Below are 22554 nucleotides of genomic sequence, written 5' to 3'. Positions count from 1 at the left end.
ATGTGAATTAAAATGGCAAACTTTATTGAATTAAAAGCAGGTTCTGTTGAGGGACAAAAGAGGCTGTTCAAGAACATGCAAGATAGCTAGAGAGGGGACTAGAGCAAGATGAAGTAGACATGGCCTCACTTTGTCCCCTTTAAAAAACAAAAATGGATCATCCAGTTGGGGCCCCTTTCTAAAAGATTGACCCTTTAATTACCCTATCAAAGGGGCCGGAGAGTTAGAGGGCAGCAACTTTTCCTGTGAGTATAAATATTTTCAGAGATGTGATACATAAACACAATTAAACAGCAGGCTAGTGATTTGTGAAGCAAAATTGTAGAACACGAGGGATTGTAGTAAAAAAGGGCACAGTAAGTATTTCAAGGGGGCCAAAAACCGCGTCCACAAGTGAGAAGAGCCAAAAACAAAGAGAAGAAACTAATGGAGGATTACAATTCACAATGCAAGAGAGCTGCCTGTTTACATTTTCCCATATCGAATAACTCCAATTCTTGTCGCCTGATTTCATGCTTTGTCACCCCGTGTTTGTTGCTGTTTCTCACCTTTGACAACAATTTACCAAAAAATATTATTTTATTTTATTTTATACAATATATGTACTAAAAACTTTTCAACTGTAACAATCCTCTTGGGTCAATATAACTATCTTTATACTTAACAAAAACATGCGAACCTGTCGAGTTTAATTTAGTAGCCTTCCATGTATCCAATATAAATAACTTTATGGTGCTAAGCTATATATCTAGTTATTGAGAAAGGAAAAAGACAAGAGACTACATATTCATGTCCTACGGCCTAGGGAAACTTTGCAAGGACCATCCTAGTAAATACTTTCCGAATGTTTGATCAATTGTCATGAATTTACAGTGATTTAACTAACAGAAATTGTTACTATATGTTAATAGTAATTGAGCTAAGTCATTTCAAAAACCGTAATTATAAAAGATAGGAAAACTTTTTTTTTTTCCGGGTGTGCCATGAAATAGTCACTTAACAATGATGATGAATTAAATAAATTTCAGTAAAGGCAAAATTAAAAGTTTCTTAAACTTAAAAATAATAATAATACAAAAGTTTTAGAACTTAAGAGAGGGTAGCTGCTCCATTGCCAGTCTGCCACCATCGTACCACAATCCGTCTCCCTTTTTCTGGCTTGAAACCAGGGATTAAAACGACGGAGCGAACAGCAACCTGATCGGTAACCACCTATATGTAGAAACTTTATTTTTCAATGGAAAACAACTACAACTATACTATTTTTCACCTCCTGATCTTTTTACATAATAACATCTGATTGAGCAACCTTGACTTTATATACAGAGAAGGAACAACAATCAGAATATTTGTAGGAAAATAACAAATTTTATTGGAGTAAACAATCTGTATTAATTCAACAGCCTTGCCAATCCCCAAAACCTCGAAAATGTTGGCACAGACAAGATCAAGGATCTCTTCATGAACTGGAACCATGTTTCGAAGAAAACACTGTGCATCATCATATTTGGAGAAGGTTATTCACAGTAACAGTAACAGAATTTGTTCTCTGCAAGTCCTGCAAATTCCGTGCAATTGTATGATAAAATAGATAAAATCTAAGATATATAACTGGAATAATTCAGTACCCTAAGCTTTTCTTTGCTGGAATGATTAATAAAAAATTAAAGTGCTAGACCAGCTCAACAGAACCAAGCAAAAGCTGCAATTTAAAAACCTTAAACTGCATCAAATCCTAACAATACCTGAAAAATCATCTCATCCGGGACATGTGGCAAAACCTCCCGTACAGTCTCAGCCATAGCAAGTATATGCGCTATGCTGTCATTTGCCGTACGTGAGGCAGTCCTCATATGCAAACTACCAGCATTTCCAGGGTATCTTCCACCAACATTTGGAGGAACTGACGAAGCAGATGCAGCAGCCTGAGATGGGTTCACGGGCCAGAGGCTCCAAGCAGTATCTTCAAGAGCAGTCTGGGCATAAGTTTCTCCAACAGATGCAAGATGCCTCATCATCATGTGAACTCTTCCAAGTCCAGCAGATCTGATCCCAGTAGAAGGACCGGCTCCATCAACACTTTGGTTTGGCCAAGAATGCAACCATCCCGGATCCAGTCCTGCACTCCTACAAAGTGTAAATAATATATGGCAATAAGCCCTCTGAAGAAAAATAAAGAGATCCAGACTTTGCACTTCACTTCCAAAACTGGTTTCTAAATAGTTGAATGGCTTGTTTGGGTTTGCAATAAAAATCATCATCAATTTTTAAGGCATCTGAAACTTAGCATATCTGTTTCCTCATCTACATCAGCAGAAGAAATAATGCACAAAATGCAACTTCTTTCTAGAAACCGGAGGAACCTGTCTCTTTTTTGGTACATAAGATGGGCATAACCCATGGGGGAGGAGAGGAGACCTTGGTCCGAAACCAAGACCTCTATGTCCTCCTAAGAGCTCTTTAATCACTAGGCCAAGGAGTTGAATACAAGGAACCTTTCCCTTTAAGGACATGGATATGGATATGAAGTAATAGCGGCAGATGTAGAACAGCAGTTTGCTGCTAATGAAGTTGGAGTCAATCATAATCCCCACCAATTTCCCAAACCTGGATTAATTCATTCCAGGAGTAAGAGAGGAGCTAGAGCACCAGCTTAACCCTAAAAAACAATGAATGAACTACTTATTACCCAACAAAACAAAAAAACTCCATTGATAATCAGGATCTTAAGTGTAATGTTCCCCATCGCAACATGAACTTCACAATTAAATGATTGTTCGAATAGAAGGTACAACACAGTTATTTCAAGACAGGGCACCACCTTTCACCCTCACTAACAATCCATGAACTACTTATGACACAACAAAAGAAAAGAATTCCAGTCATAATCAGGACACTAAGTGTAATAGTTTCATACCTTACTACTTTCTTAATTAAATGATTGTCCAAATAGAAGACACAACACTGTTATTTCAAGGCAAGCTAAGAGACTAATTTATACGAACCACACCTCCAAGGGTTGCCTTCCATTGGGTTCTGCATTTGATTTGGGAATACTCCTGCAGGTAGAGTGTGATCAGGCACATTTTGCTGATCAAGTCCAGAATTTATTTGTCGTGCCAACTGCTCATCACTTAAAGCTTCTCCTGTGCGAGAATTCACCTCACTTTCAGTTCTGCCCAGGAAAAGTGGCTTTCTACATGTGGGACATGAGTAAACTTCATTTAAGCCTTGGTCCAACCTGGCATGGTATGTTAATATTCAGCATTAGGTTCAGCTCCACACACTATTAAATGCACAAACCAAAATTTGATAATATCATATAACCATACCAAGATCTCAAGCAAGCAAGATGAAAAAGGTGATTACAATGAAGCTTTTTAGCCTTAGCCATAGGTTCCTGAGCTTTGCAAAGTTAGTTAGACCCTTCAGAAATCAGTGGAAAATGGAAAATGGAAAATGCAAAAACAAAAAATAAAGCATACCCGACATATGGCACATTCATCATTATACACCCATATCTCTTCAGATGTTGCGTCAGGAAGTGCCGCATGAAGAGCCCCTAATGCCATTCTCAATTTAATAAATCCCTTTATACGCTTCACAATTGCACTTAGCAAAGCCTGCTCAAAAAATTGAATTGGTGAATGGAAGGACCATGCATTGGGATGTCAAATTATCAATATATCGGGCTGTAAAATTCTCCAAAAAACAATGGAATACTTACACGTATATTCAAGAAAAGAACCGCATCCACAAGATGGAATGCCATGCCATGGAGCCACCAAATAAGCAAATAATGTCCAAGTGCCATTAACAGTGTTGCCATGTCAAGGAAGAAACCTAGATTGCGAATAAGAATGCCCTTCCATTCCCAAAATGAACCTGCAGTCATGTGCAATTGTCAAAAGAAAAGAAGAGGCAGATAGAGCAGATAACAAGCAGAAAATGCTAACAAAGAACCTTGTCTTTTCAGCCAGATGACGAAATAAGAAAGCAACAATCATTCTAAAGGGGAAAATTTGTTACATGGTAAAGGAATGCAAAAAAATTATGAATTACTGGGGAGCTAGTCTCATGAAACAGTAAAATAACCTGCGAACCTGGAAATTTTCAGCAAGCAGCATGAAGTCATAAACAATATTGCAAATAACCAAAAATATAAGCATTCCAATCAGAAAGGCTTAGACATAATAGCACCAAGTCAGATATTAATAAATGAGTAACACTCAAACATGCAAGAAAGGTGCCTTTTTCCATTTATTTATATGCCCTAACCTAGTATATAAAAAAATTAGAGTAATGAGGATCATGTTGATGAGAATGATGATGATGAAGACAATGATATACTGGAATCCCTTTGATTTGCAGCTCAGTTGCATTAGCAATCTCAGGAAACAAGACTTTACAAGTCATTACATTCTAAATTAGAGAAGCGTCAAATATGAAAACAACCAGACAACCTATCAACAAACAAAATAATCATATTCATGCATCCACACAGAAAAAGTAAAAATACCTGCAGCTGATAAATCAAAGTGTTTTGCTCTTTGGCAATCTTCACTGTTCCCCACTGAATGGAGTGATATTTCAAGCAGCTGAAACCCATGAACCAAAATAGCCTACAGCGAAGAGCAGATATATAACAAAGCCGCCTCCTCAAACCAGGATCCAATATTTTTCACAGAATAATAGTATCATAGAACATCTAGAATGAACATATTTATCATAAAAATTGCAAAAAGAAAAAGTATTCAACAAGGATACCTGCATGGTCTCAAAAGCAATACTGAGAGGCTCAAAAAACAACAGCATAAACATAGATGAATTCAGTGTGTTGTATAACAGAAAGCTCAGCCATATCCTGAATGCACCCACAAAGAAACATGGAAATTTCAGATTTTTATGAACTTGTGAAGAGCCTAACTACCTGCTTGTAAATAGAAAATGCTAAAGCAGGATTATAAAAAGCAGAAACTCTGCTACCCTCGGTCACTACGTTGGCAAAACCAGAAAATAATGAAATCAATAGATCATATATTCATTCCTAAAGGCTAGGTTGGCAACCTATGTTACATGGATTTCCTAAGTCACAAAAGTATAAGACAGAGCAATACCAGAAGAAATTGAAAGAGATGACAAAGAGAAACACTGAAAAGACACGAAAGTATGCCCACGGTGTAGCAGAAGGAGATGCATTCAGACGCTCAAGTCGATCCCTGGCCAAAGCTTGAAACATCTGTGGCATGTGCTCAAAATGTAAGGATGCATAACAGGCAAATCAATTTCTTCCACTGTGAGCTAAAAACAAGATCTCCATCACAAATTACATAACATACCTTTAGACAACAAATAACAGTCAACCAGATTGACCAAAGACCAGCTTGGAATACTGATGATGGAATAACTAATGGTAGAAAGGTCCCCTGTACAAAATTCATCAAAATACATACCAGCATTAGCAAAAAAGAAAAAATTGAAATATAAACCTCGACAAATAAAAGTAACCTTGGAAATATGTAAAGATAACTTAAATGATCCCAAATATATAGCAATTTCAATCTTGACTAATTATTAACCAAAGAAGTGTTTATTGATCTTCCTCCTCTAGGGGCTTCTCTCATTCCTTTCTCCTTTTTTCTACCGACCAGGTTGTCATTCTCTGAGAACCATGCATATCCTTATCTATCCATATGTATCTTCCGTCTAATCCATTGGTCAAAGGAATATTCCATAAGTGTAATAAAAAAAATAAAGGGTTCTATTACATCTTCACACAAATAATCAACTTTCTAATCCAACCATCCTTCGGTGCATCCATCATATGGCAAAACCATCAGCACATTTAAGTTTGACCAAAAAGTAGCCCTCAAGATGAACCATGAACAAGGGGAAAGATTATCTCCTTATTTCATAGGGAAAGAAATGGAGATCAAAGTTACTCATCATGCAGTTTACAGATCATAACTTCAGCAGCATAATAGGCTTCTTCAGAAAAGCAACACAGTTACATCCAATTGGCAGGAGGATCTTGTCCTCAATAGTGTCTCATGAATCCAAATGTTGAGTCTGCCCAAAAATAATTCGCAACTGCCAGTAGTTCAATCCTAACCTTGTGATCTCCAGACACCAAGAAGCTCAATTCTTATAACATTCTGATACAGGACGCAATACTCATCAACTCAAAGAGCATCTATTTCTCGTTAAAAGTATTAGTAGATGTGTCAAAACCCTAAAAGAACTTGAGATTGTTTATATGCCTCAAGGATGATACATAGTAGAACATCACAAATACCGGATGCTGCTTATTATAGTTTAATATTGTTTAAATCAGTTCAAACATTTACCTTGTATATAACATAGTTGATAAGGCGCTCTACTAATTTCCGAGTTTCTGAAGGGTATAACTCACCAAAAAATACAGTCTGCACATGGAAGAAGAAACCACGAGAATGGGACAAGGTTCAATAAAAATAAAATAGAATAAATTCACTTTAACTATTGATTAACATATATCCAAACTCTAAAACGAACCTTCTTTTTTCATAAAAGCAGAAAAACAACACCTTAACACAAACCCACTAATTAGCAAGAACCTTAGTTAAAATTTCATCTTCATAATTTAAGATGTGGACCGCTTCTATATCCAATAACGAGATCCTCAAACATTCTTAGAAAGACAGATATTTGCTTGACATTTCCATAGCTTTTGTGTATAGTCAGGATTGGAATCGAAGTTTCAATCTGGTTTTGAACCGTTTAGACTGTCAAATGATATGATTCTTCCAAAGTACTAACTAATTTTCACAAACTTATTTATCTTGTAAAATTAACTTGTCAAGTACAGTTCTCAATGAAGTATACTGCTGCTTCAAATCAGAATCATGTCTTGCAGGAAGTTAGATAGAAAATTGCTGCTAAATCCATTTCTTAACACAAAGAACAATTACATGTAATTCATCTCTCAACATAAAGACAAATTTTCAAATCAATACTGCACCAAAAAAAAAAAAAAATCATCAAATCATTAACACCTTAAGGCTCATGGAAAAAGATTAAACTAACCTTTAGAGAAAGGATGAGTAGAATAAATACATTGAGCACAAAATTTGCCAGCAAAGCAACAGTGGCATAAGAACCCAAAAGAAGCTCAAACGCACGGTTGGCATTTTCGGTATGAATAAAATTCTCACTAATTAGCCCATCAGTTTGAAGCTTATCGAGTGAAAACTCTGTCCAAAATTGGAGACCTATGACACTTAAAGCTGTAGACAAAGCCGAGATCGCCAAGTAGCTCACACCCATTGGTGACAAACACAACTTTTCCACTAAAAATGAACTTCCAGATTTTCATTAGAAACAAACGAACATCACTAATCACGGGCAATAATGATAAATTTGGACATAACAACCAAGGAGGCGGTGGACTTCAAAATGGGCACTTCCAATGTTAATGAATTCAACTACTGAGGTTATTTCGCAACCATAAGAACCTGAAATATGTCCAGAAATAAATAAACAGCATAAAAAAATAGCGAATAGCAGCAGACTCTGAATTGATGTTAATTTTCAGCTTCTGAAAAATCATGTACTTTTTCTCGTCTCATTAATTGGCCCCTTCGAAATGAACAGACATGAATGGATTTTCAATACAGCAACCGCATAAATTGTAAAAATCCAGCGAAATTCACTATTAATAAAGCATAATTATATTGAACGAATCATTTATAATAGAATTAAAGCAGAATTTCGAACCATAAACAAATTTATCCTAATTTGCCACAAAATAACAATAGAAGTGAAACCCTAAGACAAAATTTTCAAAACCGAAAGAATCGAAGAACAAATAAAATCAGGAAATTGAACGGAAATTAGGGTAATAATATTAGACGAATTGGAGATATATAAAAAGGGTCATAAATTCATGGATTCCTCGAAGCTAAATGTAAAATTTTAGGAAAATTTAAAGTAAATAATAGATTTCAAGGAAATAATAGAAAGAACCGGAAACCTGATTCGATCTAAGAAGCGGAAGAAAAAGCTCTGACGAGTCCGTTGAGGCGTCTGCAGATATATTCACCGGCAATTGCATTTTCTTTCTTTTTTCCTTTTTATGGAAAAAAAAAAGAATAAAAAAAGGCAATATTATCTATATTATATATATTTGAAATTATTTAAATTGAATTATTATTAAGATTAATAGTTTAATATTTAAATTTTGAATTAGGTTTTTATAATATTTTGAGTAAAATTGTACGTGTGTTGTCAGAACGTATTTAACATTATTTAGCTTAATTCCTTCAAAAACATTATTATATTATTTTTATAGATTAAAAATGGTTATAAAAGTGACGTGTCCTTGGCTAAACTTGGTGGAGAGCTTTGGAATAAATTACAAGTTTAGTCGATTTATATTTGTTAAAGTATGGAAGTTGACGCTTTCCCATTTTGTAAGAAGTAAAAGCAAAAGGGAATTCGCTTTGAATTTTAATATTAACTTGTATATGATACAACAATGTTATATGAAGGGATTAATCGAATTATCCCATTAGTTAAATAATATTGAAATTGATTTAAAAAAAAGTTTTTGTTTAAATTTTAATCATAATTCAAAAAAATAAAGTAAATATTCCAAAAAAGTTGCTTGAAATGAAATGAAATTAATTAATAGTTTGGTCAAATTAATTTGTTAGAAGATGCTTGAAGTCGAAGTTGCAATCAATTATCTCCTAACTGTTGCGACAAATATAAAAATGTCACTAGAAATTCAAAGAAAATTTCCTTCTCTAAACTGTAGCAGGAAAAAGATAAAAAAAGCGAATCTTTATGAAAGAGATTTGGGTTGGCACGTTTTCCATGATAGCAAAGGAACGCCAAAAAGGGCATTTAATACTGTACAACCTTTTTTTTTTTTTTTAAAGATTTAACATATAACTTGCTTATAGCTACAAAAAGAAAAATAAAACAAAAAACAGAAAGAATGAAAATAAAATAAAAGAAGAGCATGCAATATTGCGCTTTTCTAGATTTCGTTTTTACATGGTATTGATGAATTTTTTTATATTCGTTTAAGTTTATTTATTTAAATTTATTTATTTATAATTTATTTATTTTTATATGTTTATAAATATATTTATTTAATATTTATAAATAAATTTATTTAATTTAATTAAAATAAATAAAAATATTTTACCATCTAACTGAATAAAACTTAAACAAATAAAATAAATTTTTTATTAAATACCAATTAAACCCAAATATTTTTAAAAAATAAACAAATAAATTATAAAAATACATTCGTTCACGTTGATTTCGCCTACCGTCTTAAAAAAAATCATTTTTATAGAGAGCCGTCATATTAAAATGACAACTATGCCCTCTCAGTCCGCACCCCTTATCCGTCAAACTCACGATCTTCGAGATGCTTCCAGAACCCATTTCAATCTTTCACCCTAAATTCTTAAAAAAAAGAAAATCGATTCCAACATTCAATCCCCCAAAAACCCCATCTCTGACGCTAAAATCAGATCCCTTTCCATACCAAGTTTCACTGCAATTAAAGTAAAAATCATGGGCATAATAAAAAGTAGTTTTTCATTCATCGTAGGCACTGTTTGCGGGATTTACGTTGCCCAAAATTACAACGTTCCCAACATCAAGAAGCTGGCTGACATCGCATTCTTCATGGCCAAGCAAGTCGAAGAGAAGTACCGCAAGCCTAAGAACAGGGACGACGATTAGCTACTACATACTATGCCATTTTCCGGAACCAATAGATTTAACAGGTTCAATTTTGTTTTCTCCTCATAATTATGGGAAGGAATAATGTTGAATTTGGGTTCTAGGCTCATGTTCATTGTGATTTTGGGACTATATTGATTTTGGGTTGTTCATTGTTGAGGGAAGGAATGCAACAGGACTCAAAAAAAACCTTCGAACCCGCTGTTATTAACTCGGGCGTTTGTTCTTTTCACATATTGAGAAATCACAACTTACCATTAACTTGGCTTCAGGTTATGCATAGGTTACTATTTTGATGAATGATGGAGGTATCTTGAGTTGTTGGTAGTATTAAATTAGTTAGATTTTACTCCATAGTCAGTGATCATACTTTTCAATTAGCAACAGGTGGTGAGTTTTTCAATGGTTATGAATTTTGGAGTGCATGATATTTACACTCAGCTGCAATGCAGCTGCCAGGTAAGGTTAACCCTTTTGACTCAGTATTTATTAACCCTTTAAGTTTCTGAGATGGATTTTTCTTCTAGGCATTGCTTTAATTGAAGGAAGATTCTTACCTTCTTAACTTTATTTGATGTTAATGGTGGGTGTGTTTCTTACGCCAGCAGCTTGGTGGTTAATCCTGCATCTTAATATGGCTTCCAATTTTTGTTTTGTAAAGTTTTAGATTAAGCTGATTGCTTATCCTTGAAATCTGGTTTCAAGTGAATTATGGTGTGGAATAGGTTGCATGTTGTTCCTTGGTTTGGAGTTCTTTTCTTGGTGCCTTGCTCACCCAATGCTCTCCTAGTCCTAAGTTATCTGCCATAAAGGTCAAGTACAGCTTCCAAGCTGAAGTGGCCATATGTTGTAGGGAAGCAGTTATATTATTCACTGCCAGCATTTTACTGCGCCCTATAGGTCAACTATAGCTTCCAAGCTTTATTCCGGCCATATTCACCGTTTACAGAAACACGGGTGGTATTGCTTCTATTTTATACAGTGTCCTGTGTCCCCATCGCGTAATGGCTTTCAAGTTATGTGTATGTTTCTTCCATGAGGCGTAAGCATTGGTCAATTTGATAGCTACTTGAATCTTTCTTCTGCGTCACAAATAACATTTTAGTCATACTCATCCTAATCTGTTTGTAATGAAATATTTGCTGAAAATTTTTTTAATCAAACAGAATTTATTTATTTAGTTTCATTTTTCAAGGAATACATCAAAGTTCATCGGGTAATTTGTAAATTTGTAAGATTACAAGTGGAATAGTCCTGTGTATCTTTACTGGGCCTTTAAGATTCATGCAGTAGTTGATCAATTCCAAATTTCCTACACTCTTTGGGCTTCAGATGTTGTCTCCTTTTTTGCCAGTTTCTTTTCATTCGGTTCCACAGGCGGCCCAGGAAATGAGACATATTATAAATCCATTAAAAGCAAATGTTTGGGATATCTACATCAATTTTATTGGGTCGTTATATTAATGGGGCCAATGGCAGGTCCATTCAATTGGGGTTTCTAACTGGTATCTATCTGGTACTAATAAGTATAAACATTCATAAGTGGGCCAGGTTCCATATTGTTGGTTTTGATGAAAAAAACTTATCATTAAAGTAACGGGAAACCAATGGTGCGCCATTTTATGAATAGAAACACGGTGAAAGATTTCTTAGTTCAAAATCTATTAGAAGTTAGAAAAGTTGTCACTAAGTGTGGTTAGGGATGAAAATTAATTATCTAATGTGTAAGAGAGAGACAGAGATTAATGATTAATCAACTGGTTAATCAACGCCCTCTAATATATATATATATATATATATATATATATATATATATTATTCTGGTAATTTGTAGAACACCAAAGCAGAATCTGGTTTGTGGTTTTGAGATGATTGGTATCCGATCTGTAAATTGTTAATTAGTGGTTAGCAGCGTAATAAGATCAAGTTCATGGTTAATACGCAAAATATGAATTGAATATGATATCGGTGAGTGGTCCATATAAAAATCAGTATTAGATTAACCAATTATCAAGTAAAGGGCCAGCTAAAGGTAGGTTAGGTTTTTTTTATCAGACTCTAGTAGTTTTTTCTTTTAGTGGGTAAACCTGTGGGGGGTAATACCAACAAAGAGGAAAATAAACCCTGACGATAATCTAATATTAAATATCAATGGTTAACATTTCACTTCTTGTCTAAAAATTTCGTTCCTAAAAGAGTATAGAATTTATGTATGCAAATAGATGTTAAGGAAAGTCCTCTAATTATCAGGACATGAGTTTATTTAAGAAAATTTTGTAAAACAATATATAATTTTTGGGGTTTTTAATTTTAGTATATAAAATTTCTTTTTTTTATTTTAAATTATGCTTTCTTTGTAAAAATAAAAATAAAAACAATGGGAGGGAAACTTTCATTTGACGTCTCTTTTGTTCATTACAATGGTGGGGGCATCTAAGAAAATCTCTTCGTTTGTCTCAATAGCCTTGTACCGCATGTTGAATGTGGCAAAGAATAAACCAGGTCAAGAGCTCCTGGAAATAGCATTTTTTTCATTTTACCGGGCTCTTCTTTCATGATTATCCATTAAAATATCTTCCCATAAATCACACCTGGACCAGCCTGCTTTGCAACAATAAGAGGTTTTTCATTTCATCTTGCAAATCTGATCGCAACCATTTTAGATGCTTAGCTTTCTCAAATTCAAGTGGAGTGGTCCAGCGTTTGGTGGAGAATATTTATCAAATGAAGGTCGAAAAATGCATGAACAGGTAAGCTATTTTGAATCGTCTGGCCACAAGCTAATGAACCTCTTTCTGTGGACCAATTTTCTCCCACTTACTGTATTTATCACATTTTGGACCTTTTCAGCTTTCATGCATCTATATGGGCACCACTCTGGACCGGTTTTTGGATTAGGACATTTTCTTGGCCGAATGTTGTCTTGTGTTGCCTACCAGGATCCTGAAACAACCCTAAACGAGACTCACACTTCCAAACTTGTTTCATGGATATTTAAGATTTCCTTTTCCCGAATCCTGTTACAGAAACAAGGCAACTCTTCTTCGTGGATAGGTTGATTTACTCTTTGGTTTTAAGGCAACCCTTTCTAGCTTTGATGTTTCTTCTTGTTATTGTATTGGCTGTTGCTGAGAAACCCATCGGTGCACAAGAATTGTGGCTCCAATCAGATGAGTTTAAACGCTTCTGATCAATTAGCCTATAGGCAATCATTAAATGGTATTCGCGTTGAACTAAACTTTTCTCATCCAGATAAAGAACAAAACATAAAGGTGAAAGTCTGAAGAAGCAAATAATATTGAATAATGCATGCTTAAAATAATACAGCATATCAAATGTACATACAGATGGACATGGATCATTCTGTCTCCCTGCCCTTTCTTCTCTTTTTTTTTTTCTCCAACTCAAAGGAAAAAAAAAATAACAGAAACCCCATGGGTGGTAATCAAACTAACATCATGGAGAAGGGTACAAAAATCTTCTCCTTGCCCAAGCCATAATGAAAGGATCTTACCTCTTCATTTTATAACTAGAGCTAAGAAAGACTATGAAAATCACACACTTTATACAGATGGAGCTTCTGTTGCCCCTCGAAATAAATCATACATCCAATTCCGCAGCTTGAGATCCTGATTGGGGCCCTCCTTGTAACCTTGATTCAGAAATCCTTGCAGCCACCTCTGCCACTACAAGCCTTGTCAACAGTAGCCCTGCAACTAGAGCTGCTGCCATGAGCATAGTAAAAACCGCGCTCCAGCTCTTGGCAGAGATGTAACCAGTTAATAATGGTCCAATTGCAGCACCAACAGAACCTGTTCCATCTATGATTGCTGTCACAGTTGCCAATGCCTTTGAGTGCCCTTTTAATGAATGGTGTGTTCCTAGGTCGGCTGAGACAGCAGTTGTTATAAGAGCATACGGGCCATTTACAAACATGCCGCAGATGAACATGAGAGCTACGTTCATTGCCAAGGAAATGTGTCCGTAACTACGATAGAAATAGAGAGCAGGGATAGAGCAATACATAAAAGTTGCGGCTGTTATGGCTCTGGCATCTAGGCGATCAGAAATGTGTCCAGCTAAGATTCCTCCGAGCACCCCTCCAACATCAAAAAATGTTGACAAGTTTCCGGCAGTCTCATTGGATAAATATTTTCCCTCAATCGCTGCAAGATTGACAAATAGGAAAGAGAATTAGTAATGAATCATCTTTACTCAGCCAAGAACATCTCAGAATCAATGAATTCAGAATGTTTGAAGACCCCAAATGTAGGAAGAGCAGAAATCACAAAACACATGATCTATGACAATCATATCTCGGACGATGCACGTGATTCAAAAGTTATAAAATAGCGTTAAAAATTATGATGAGACAACAGGTATTCCTTGGTTAAAAAAGTTCATATGTATCTTGGTCCACATAAATGAGAGACTTCTATGTCATAAAGAGTCAACTCATAAAGTGCCCTGTTTCTTTCTATGGTCAAGCTCCCAAAGTTAGTCCCTAATGGTTGTATATGGATGCAGATTAGGTGTATGGAAAAAGAAAATAAATTAGAATACCTGTATGGCTAATGTAGTATGGAAGCCAATAGAGAAATGTGTAAGCAACCAATTTGGCAAAGAAGAGGCAAAAAGCAAACGGAGCAACCCCCGGGATTTTCCATGCTTCTAAGAACCCCACAGCTTTTTCCTTAAGCTCAGTATCCGAGCCTAATAGAGGCTCTGTTACTTCCTCTTCGTTCTTCATAGGAGAATCCACTTCATCTTCTTCTCTATCAGCTCCAACTGATTCAGGACTAACAGGCAGCAAAAGGAAAACCAGCATGCCAATGAAAGCAATAAGCAGACCTGGCACAACAAAGGACCAACCCCATCCATAGCTCAATAGTGCGGAAGCAATCAAAGAACCAGTAATGTTCCCAACAGATGTGTGAGCATTCCATATACCCATAATTAGTCCTCTCTTTTTCTTCCCAAACCAGTTACCAACTACTGCAACAACAGAAGGCCATCCTGTCGATTGAAATAAACCAGCAATCATTTGTACTACCAAGAAATAGTAAAAACTATGGATTTTAGCCCAGTAGCCAACACCAAATAGTGACGTAAACAAGCCAGTTCCAACCATTCCCACCGTCAGAAAGATCCTTAAATTCATTCTATCACCCAAGTGTCCAGAGAAGTACATCCCAAAAGCATATACTGCGAGAAAGGCTACGTCGAGTTCACCAAGCAAGGCCGTCCCATCAGATCCATTAAATGGGGCCCAACCATCTCCTAGAACCCACGAAAGTCTTTTGCTTTCAGCAGGTGCGCTAAGGTATGTTATCCTCCATGGGAACTTCAAGCCTACATCAGATGATTGGGGATCAAGGGCACTCTTGACAATGCTGGTGGTTTTCCTTGTCGCATGGTAGCTAGTGTAAGCCAAAAATGTTACAATCAAGACAATTGCTCGATGACTTCTATGGGAAAGCTTCGCTCCCTTAATGTATTCCAAGAATAGAATTCCAAAGGGCTTGCTATAACTTCTCTCAGCTGGCAATTCAGATGCTGAACCCATGTATTTTGATTCCCCAAAAAAAAAAAAAAAGTGCAAGTAGATTCTCCAACTTCCCCTGATAGACCAAAAACAACAAGTTAGACAATTACAAAATCAATAAGCAAAGTGAGACTGCAATTCGATATGCAATTCCAAACTAATTCTTATTCAATCAACAAAAGAATATAATGAATCAAAACATCAAATAACCAATACAATTCTAGATTATGAATCATACTATAAATCAAACAAAGAGAGAGTACTCGATTTGACATCACCCGGAAATAGCACAGTATATTGCATTAAATTTGTTAAATTCAGGGCTGGGTGCCAACATGCTAATTTTCCATAAATTTTTCAGTCCCCAAGTTACGATCTAAAAAAAAGAACAACCCACAGAGAAAAAAAAAATCAAGCTCCTAAAAAATTGAGATACTGTGCTAAAAAACTCAGTCAAAGTTCAATACAATTTCAAAGGTGAAAAAGGGCAACCAGTCCTTCAGAAATCAGAAACTACTTAAGAAAGATATATGCTGTCCTCAGTAAAGAAAATTCAAACTGAAACAGTCTCAAAACGGGACTTAAAACGCAAACAAAACATGATCGAACGTTAAATACTGTTTTTTAAAACGCTAGTCTGAATACAGATTCCAAATAAAAAGACAGAGAATCACCAAGAAACAGGGACAAACAGAAAACTTTTTCAGACTTTTCAACACACACTTTGACCATTAGAAAAGAAAACATCCAGCTTCTGAAATATGCTTGCTGGGAAGAGTCCATTAATAAAATCAATAACCGCCAAAGAATCAAAATGAAAGACTCAAAAAAATTAGGAAAAAAAAAAGAAGTAAAAAACAATTTACAAGAATTAGAACTTTGACGAGACAGAGACATTAACAGAAATAAAGCAAGAAGAAGATCATTACCTCTTACTTAGCTGAGCTCAGTAGATTGCTTGTTCTTTGATATCTCTCTTTCTTTCCTAAAAAAAAAAAAAAATTGCCTTCTATTCCCAGTGAAACTCTTCTCTCCTCTGGTTTTTCAGTGGTTAACGAACAAAGAACGCTTGACGATCTGAAGCTCCCAGCGGGAGGAATCTTAAACTGGGGATAATAATAATTTAAAGACTTGAATTGCCAATCCTGCCCTTCCGTAATTTCCCATTAGTATTTTGATTACCGGTTTATGGACAGTGGCTCAATATTAGGGAGTTGACTTAATTACCCCTCGAGAAGACGTGCCCTAAAAGCCTTATTATTTGGGAGGCTTTTGGATGAGGGTTTTTTTGTTGCGTTGGCGACAAAAAGTCAAGACGTGGGGTGTAAAACATGTACAATTGTTGAATTTTGATTATGAGAGTAGTTCTTTTTTCCCTCCGTTTCATATTGAAAATTGAATTGTGCAAGTCTCCTATGACTATAAATGAATAATAACAAAGTGATATTGATAATTGACAGAATGGTCAACTCTTAATTAACCACATTTATACTAGAAGTCATATATAATATATATATATAAGTTATATTTTCTCATAAATATGCAAATCTTTTCATTCTTTCTTTCAATATATAAAAGAAAACAAAATTTTGCATAAGCTTCCAACTCATCTTTGCCTCATGCCGTATGTCATTATCATCAAATCAAAATAAAAAAGAAACAAACAGGAAGAAAAAGAAAAGAAAAGTTTATGATTTCCAAATTGAAATATATATATCTATAGAGAGAGAAATGAAAATGCAAATCATCAAATTATTCTGTTTCAGTTTACTTGAAGAACAAGTTACAAAAAAAAAAAAAAAAAAATCAGTAGAGTGTTTCGGGACGAAAACAAACGAATTTAATTTTTAATACGTAAATTCTCAAGCAAATGGATAAGTTATTTTACTAACTGTTTGCTTTGGTTTTCCACCCAAATCTATGCTTCAGAGTCTTGAAGATTCTTTTTCGACGTTGTAAACACATTAATTTACACAGATGAAACGTTGGTTGTAAATTATAATATTTTAGACGGCCAAACAAGTACACCCCATGATCAAATCTTTTCGATCTAAATAAAGAACATAAATAAACTTTCAATCATCCAAAAAATATTGTTCAACACTTTTTTTTTTTAAGTCAAAATGTTCAGCACTCTTTAATATATATAAAAAAATATGACGTGAGAAATTTTTCATCGTCCACATGAAGCATTATTTGTAATTAAGGCTACCGCGTATGATCATTCCATCGTTCTATCATCACTTTATTAGCTAATTTTGCCCTATCCTCCCTGATATAAATAATTTAAAAATCACAAGTATAATTTAGTCCTGCAGGTATGAAACATGTGGAGCGAATTGACTATAGTTCAAAATCAAACTAAATGCCATTATGCGACTAACTATCTATACCAGTGCAACCTAAGCATATGTTTTTGTTTTTACATGTGTTTTTCATTATTTACGTTTCTCTCCTTCCCCTAATAAAGAACAGCAAGCAAGTAACTCTTTGTTTTATTACAGGCTCATCAAATTCAAATGCCCTCCATCGGCATAAGCTAGCATGCATATATACAACATATTCAAAGGATATTGCGCTTTTCAGAACCTGACTGACTAACATAAGCAAATAAAAGAAGTTTTACCAGTTTTAGACAAAAGCATGCACGTTTCATGTCTGTGAGACTGAGGTGATGAGATCAAATAAAAGAGAAAAAGAAATATATCAAAATATGTTCTTTGGAAAATTGGATGTTCATACCTTTTGGGTTATCGCTTATTTTCTTTCCATTCCTTTTTATGGACTTATATATAGCTGTTGTAACAACAAAATAAAAACCTTTTAAAAATAAAAAAATTTGTCTTAAATGATCTGACACACCATTATTTTTCGGGCTTATATTCAGGAGGAAAAGGTCATTTCGGTTACACTATCCCAAAATACCAACAAGCTCATTCTGGGACAAGATCATTTCAATTAAACAATCGGGGGTAATTCCGTCAATCCACTAGCCGACTTTGAGTTTAATAATAGAAAAGGCGGGTAGAGTCGGAAAAGCATATTCGAATATCCAAGAAGAATTATTCTTAACGTGCAGCGCATATCCTTTTCTTCTCCTTTGACTACTGAGAAAGCGCAGCTGGGACCCGCAATTGCCACGTCTAATTGGGGAAATGACGTGGCTTGACTGTTGGATCACGTTTAGAGACGGAAATTTAAGCCCAGGACCTTAGGACATGTGGAGTTGGATGCACTTGGCCTACCATTGGCGGGCTGTCCGTAACAGGGATTGGAAATGGGACTGGTCTGATTGACAACAGAAGTTACAGACAGCACACCGAAATTTCGTTGTCCGGCAATTTCCCAGCGGGAGCTGTAAGTCTTTACGTCACTTGCATTGATTGATTGGTTTTATGGATGAATTAGTATGATTTTGCAATGTGCAATGGGTCACCGCTCCACCGCTTATTATTTCCTTAAAGTTCCTGTTATATATTTTGATTGATAATTGATATAAAAGATATAAAAAAGAACAATGGAGAAAAAATAAATATTAAGAATAAAGATAGAGTGAATAATTATTCAAACGTCTTAAAATTTATTTTTTAAAATTAATTATATAAATAAATTTAATTAAATTTTACATTTAAAAATTATTAGTTTTTATGTGTGAGAGAGAAAGGTATATATGCTCATAGCTTGTTGTCCGGTGTAATTTTTTGCAATCTCATGACGTTTAAATTACTTTATCAGTTAATTAATCAGCGTGGCATATGAAGAATTATAGAGATTTAAGTTTAAAATATAGTATAGCTTTATTAGAAATGTTTGAGGATTTGCAGACCTTACGTTTTCTTATGCAACCAATAAGCTGTTGGGTTTTAATTTAGTTTAACTTATAGAATCTTAATAGTACAGTACGATAAAACAATCCAAGAGCAATTATCGTTCTTGTCTTTCCGGGGGACTGTTTTGTTTGGACTTGTCTGTATCAGGAAGCTTTGAAGAAAAATATACATATATATGCATCTCAAATATATTGCTGCTTAAATCTAAATAAGTTTCTATATATGACAAGATTTTACTCAATTATTAAAGTAAAGACTGCAATGAGGATTCTTTTGACTAAAAAAAAAAAAAAAAAAAGATGATTTGCGGTTTTGCTTTAACACAAGATACCACAAAATTGCTACTACTTGATGGGTGCCTGGGTTTGAAAAACGCGTCCTAGCTTAAATTTTCCTGTACTACGATTAGATGCGCACGGCATGTGCATCAAAAAAGTTGTTTATTAGTCATTCACTCTTAGTTTTGGTGCCTGGGCTGCCCGCTGAATTTTCCTACGTGTCTGTTAACACGAGTGGCATACATTTGAGGCTTGAGGCCTAAAGCATTTTCTTATCTAATACCATGTAATAGGGCTACCGTAAACCAACCTTTACCTATAGTTATTTGCTATCCAGAGGAGCACTCCCCTCCTTTCTCTCTCTGATAATATAGATCAGGAATATTATTATATAAGATAAACTGATGCACGTTTCTTGTTTTGTAAGAGAAACAGTAAACGAGAGGATATTGACCACGTTTTTCTCTGGCTCAAACTTTTTGAGTGTTCAAATAAATTTGTCCATATGAAAAGATTCTTTAAATTATATATATTATATGGCACATCCGGTGTAATAACTGGGGATAAAACTTTCTGCTCACTTGTAAAATTTTGTCTAAATGAGCGCTAATTGGTTACCGAGTCAAGTGTCAACTTAAAATGATGTGGCGGTATGACATAGGCTTGGTGGACTAAATTTTGTGGATAACAGATAGGCGTGGATTGTTCTCTGATATAGCAGTGGTTGGCTTTTAGACGTAGCATTTTTTTTTCAATGGGAAACTTTAACTGGTTTAGTGACATGCAGAAAATGACATTATTGTCTGATCATCAAGGCTCTTCTTCTCAAATTTGACATTTAGCAAAGAGGGAAATTAGAGGAAAACATCAGATCTTCTAAGTTCTAACCTATTGAACTAGTATAGATAAGATGGTACCCAATGGCAATGATACCTCACAATTCACATAGCTTAGCCTAATTTACAAGGAACCAACATGGTCTTACTCTTCAGAAGATTAATCGACTGGAACTGACTGCTTTTACTATTTAATAATATCATGCTCTTGTTTCTACTGTAAGGGTTAGCTGTGAAATCTGAACAAATCCAAATTCAGCAGGACAGCATCAGAAGTGAATTCCATTTTCAAAGCGTCAAAGGATTCCTCAAGTCAACCCACTCGCCAATATTCGGATAGAAATTGGGCTTTGTTCAGCATGACTGTACTCCGGCCAAAGCCCATAAAGACCATAACGCCATTTTGGGATTACGAATTTGGTCCATACTCATCGTTTCTAAATGGACATTAAAGGAGTTTTCCTTTCTTTTCTTTTCTTTTTTTTTTTTTTCATTTTGATGGGAAGGAAAATGAAGGTTCCAGTAAAGGTCTGGTAGTCTGGTACATTTCTTGGTTACCCTGGCAAGTGGCAAGAAAGAAAATATTCCGAATACAAAGCAAGAACCGCATTTATTTCTGAAGAGCAATGATACTGACAATTTCTTTCTAAAACGATTAAGAATAGCCTCTTGTTCCTTCATTTTACTGCTAGCAATTTTCCACTCAAGACGCCAATGTTTTTTGGAGTTCTCAATTAGGATTTAGGCCTCCATCAAAGACCAAGCCAACAAAACTATTGTAGAATATAGCAAAGCTCAATCTTGTAAACAGAACAAAATTTCTCTGTTTTGTCCATTGAAATTTAGATAAAGAGCTTTTACTTAGCAACAGGTAAATCACACATAATTTCCATTCCAACTTCTAAATGGCAGGCTGGCACCACAAATTTCATACTCAAAACCACCTAGCAAGATCTAATATCATGCCTTTACTTCCATACATGACTAGAGTTAAGGTCTCAACTGTACTATTTTTACAGTAGTAGTTTGTTAAAAAATAAAATTGGTGTTCAACGAGAACTTCAGATTAACATTTCCAAAACCAAGAGCAGCAGTAGCAAAATTTGTTGCAATTTTGATAAGCTTTCAATTAAACTGCCACGTGGGAGCTCAGAAAAGATTAACACGTAGGATATGGCTAGAGGATGTGGATTTATGAGAGAAATACGAGGACAAAATCTGGTGGCAAAAAGGTTGATTAGGTGGCAATGAGAAAAACTCTGGAGAGGAAGAGAGGCGGCGATGATTCTCTACAATTACCTGCAGCAATATATTAAGAAAAAAAAATGGCTTTATCAACTGTCTGAATTAAATTCACATTGTGTTAGTACTTTTCTCTCAGTTTACACAGATGGCAAAAGTAGCATTGCCATTGAGAAGAAGAAAAAGAAATTGAAAGAACCTGTATTTTGAAGGTTAAGTACAAGTAACATGCAAGTTGTAAAGGCATAAGGAACAGAAATGTGAAAACCTTCAAAGCTTCAAGACCTCTTCATCTCTTTCTGTTTTCCCTCTCAATTTTAATGAACCAAATCAAAAGCTTTCAAGATTGCTCTAAATTACTGAAAACAAGAAAAGACAATAAAAGATCATCAAGTCAGGGTTTCCTTCAAGTAACGAAAAAGAGGAAAAGCAAAAGAAATTTATTTACAACCATTTTCTTCACTTCCAAATGAGCTGATCACAGAAGTTATAGCTCGGGTGGCTGCCTATTCGGCCTACGATTTCTTCGATGTCAAGTTAAGGTGTGTTTTCTTCTCCTTCATCAACAAAGATATGTTTCTGTTTCTCTTCGTACTTCATTTGTGTGTATGATGATTTCACCAAATTACCGATGATAAGTACATACTCCAACATGTATCCCTTGAGAAGTTCCCTGTTATCCCATGGCATTCAACTAAACAATCTTTCTTCTTGGAGAAGTGCAAAAAGAGTGGACATCCAGAAGCCTTATATAGGGATGGAGTGGCTCGTATTAGATCCTGTTTTTTGTTTTTTACTTTTACTTCCCATAGTCCACTTGCTAATATGGCAAATTGAAAGTGTTGTAATGCATAGTGATATTATTATGTCTCCTCACCAATCAGGTTGAATACTTCAGTTTTGCAAGGGTGGAGGAGGGACTAAACTACCTAAACAGTGCAGCAAAAGTAGGACATCTTAGAGCTTCTTATGTTCTAGCTGTTATCCTACTTTGTGAAGAGAAACCTGACAAACAGCAACAGGGTAGACGACTTTTGAGTTATGTAAAATCAGAAAAAGGTACACGAGAAAGCCGGAAGAAA

General features: G+C 35.1%; 3 protein-coding genes and 1 long non-coding RNA gene across 8 annotated transcripts; 1 reads left to right on the top strand and 3 right to left on the bottom strand.

Moving 5' to 3' along the window:
* Positions 1-1028: 1028 nt before the first annotated feature.
* On the bottom strand, positions 1029-8156 carry LOC111289342 (E3 ubiquitin protein ligase RIN2-like). Of its 2 annotated transcripts, XM_022880313.2 has the most exons (13): positions 8012-8084; positions 7066-7493; positions 6348-6425; positions 5340-5426; positions 5118-5239; positions 4768-4864; positions 4520-4622; positions 3728-3885; positions 3486-3623; positions 3333-3400; positions 3011-3241; positions 1746-2127; positions 1029-1558 (listed from the first exon to the last, which is right to left on the bottom strand). In XM_022880313.2, exons 2-13 carry the CDS (start codon positions 7303-7305, stop codon positions 1502-1504), a joined length of 1761 nt encoding a protein of 586 aa, XP_022736048.2. In that variant the 5' UTR covers positions 7306-7493; positions 8012-8084; the 3' UTR covers positions 1029-1501. The 2 variants fall into 2 exon arrangements, with proteins under 2 accessions (XP_022736048.2, XP_089624792.1); XM_089768666.1 differs by lacking the exon at positions 7066-7493 and having other exon boundaries at positions 8012-8156.
* Positions 8157-9441: 1285 nt separating this feature from the next.
* On the top strand, positions 9442-11055 carry LOC111290621 (uncharacterized). 2 transcript variants are annotated; one of them, XM_089768836.1, is made up of 2 exons: positions 9442-9785; positions 10467-11055. In XM_089768836.1, the coding sequence occupies exon 1, from the start codon at positions 9571-9573 to the stop codon at positions 9739-9741; it is 171 nt and encodes a 56-aa protein (XP_089624962.1). In that variant the 5' UTR covers positions 9442-9570; the 3' UTR covers positions 9742-9785; positions 10467-11055. The 2 variants fall into 2 exon arrangements, with proteins under 2 accessions (XP_089624962.1, XP_089624961.1); XM_089768835.1 differs by having other exon boundaries at positions 9907-11055.
* Positions 11056-13008: 1953 nt separating this feature from the next.
* On the bottom strand, positions 13009-18132 carry G3PP1 (putative glycerol-3-phosphate transporter 1). Of its 3 annotated transcripts, none has more exons than XM_022880544.2 (3): positions 18029-18132; positions 14305-15362; positions 13009-13907 (listed from the first exon to the last, which is right to left on the bottom strand). In XM_022880544.2, exons 2-3 carry the CDS (start codon positions 15305-15307, stop codon positions 13342-13344), a joined length of 1569 nt encoding a protein of 522 aa, XP_022736279.2. In that variant the 5' UTR covers positions 15308-15362; positions 18029-18132; the 3' UTR covers positions 13009-13341. The 3 variants fall into 3 exon arrangements, with proteins under 3 accessions (XP_022736279.2, XP_089624790.1, XP_089624789.1); XM_089768664.1 differs by lacking the exon at positions 18029-18132 and adding an exon at positions 16216-16374 and having other exon boundaries at positions 14305-15662; XM_089768663.1 differs by lacking the exon at positions 18029-18132 and adding an exon at positions 16216-16374.
* A 3150-nt stretch (positions 18133-21282) lies between these two features.
* Positions 21283-22058, bottom strand: LOC149516257 (uncharacterized). Its single transcript, XR_016346631.1, has 3 exons — positions 21924-22058; positions 21741-21831; positions 21283-21529 (listed from the first exon to the last, which is right to left on the bottom strand). It is a non-coding gene; the product is annotated as an uncharacterized LOC149516257 (long non-coding RNA).
* Positions 22059-22554: the final 496 nt, after the last annotated feature.

Source organism: Durio zibethinus, chromosome 11 (genome assembly GCF_047325235.1).
Source record: "Durio zibethinus cultivar Kanyao isolate XHJ-2024 chromosome 11, ASM4732523v1, whole genome shotgun sequence".
NCBI lineage: Eukaryota > Viridiplantae > Streptophyta > Magnoliopsida > Malvales > Malvaceae > Durio > Durio zibethinus.
This window is presented reverse-complemented; position numbering and strand designations above follow the sequence as displayed.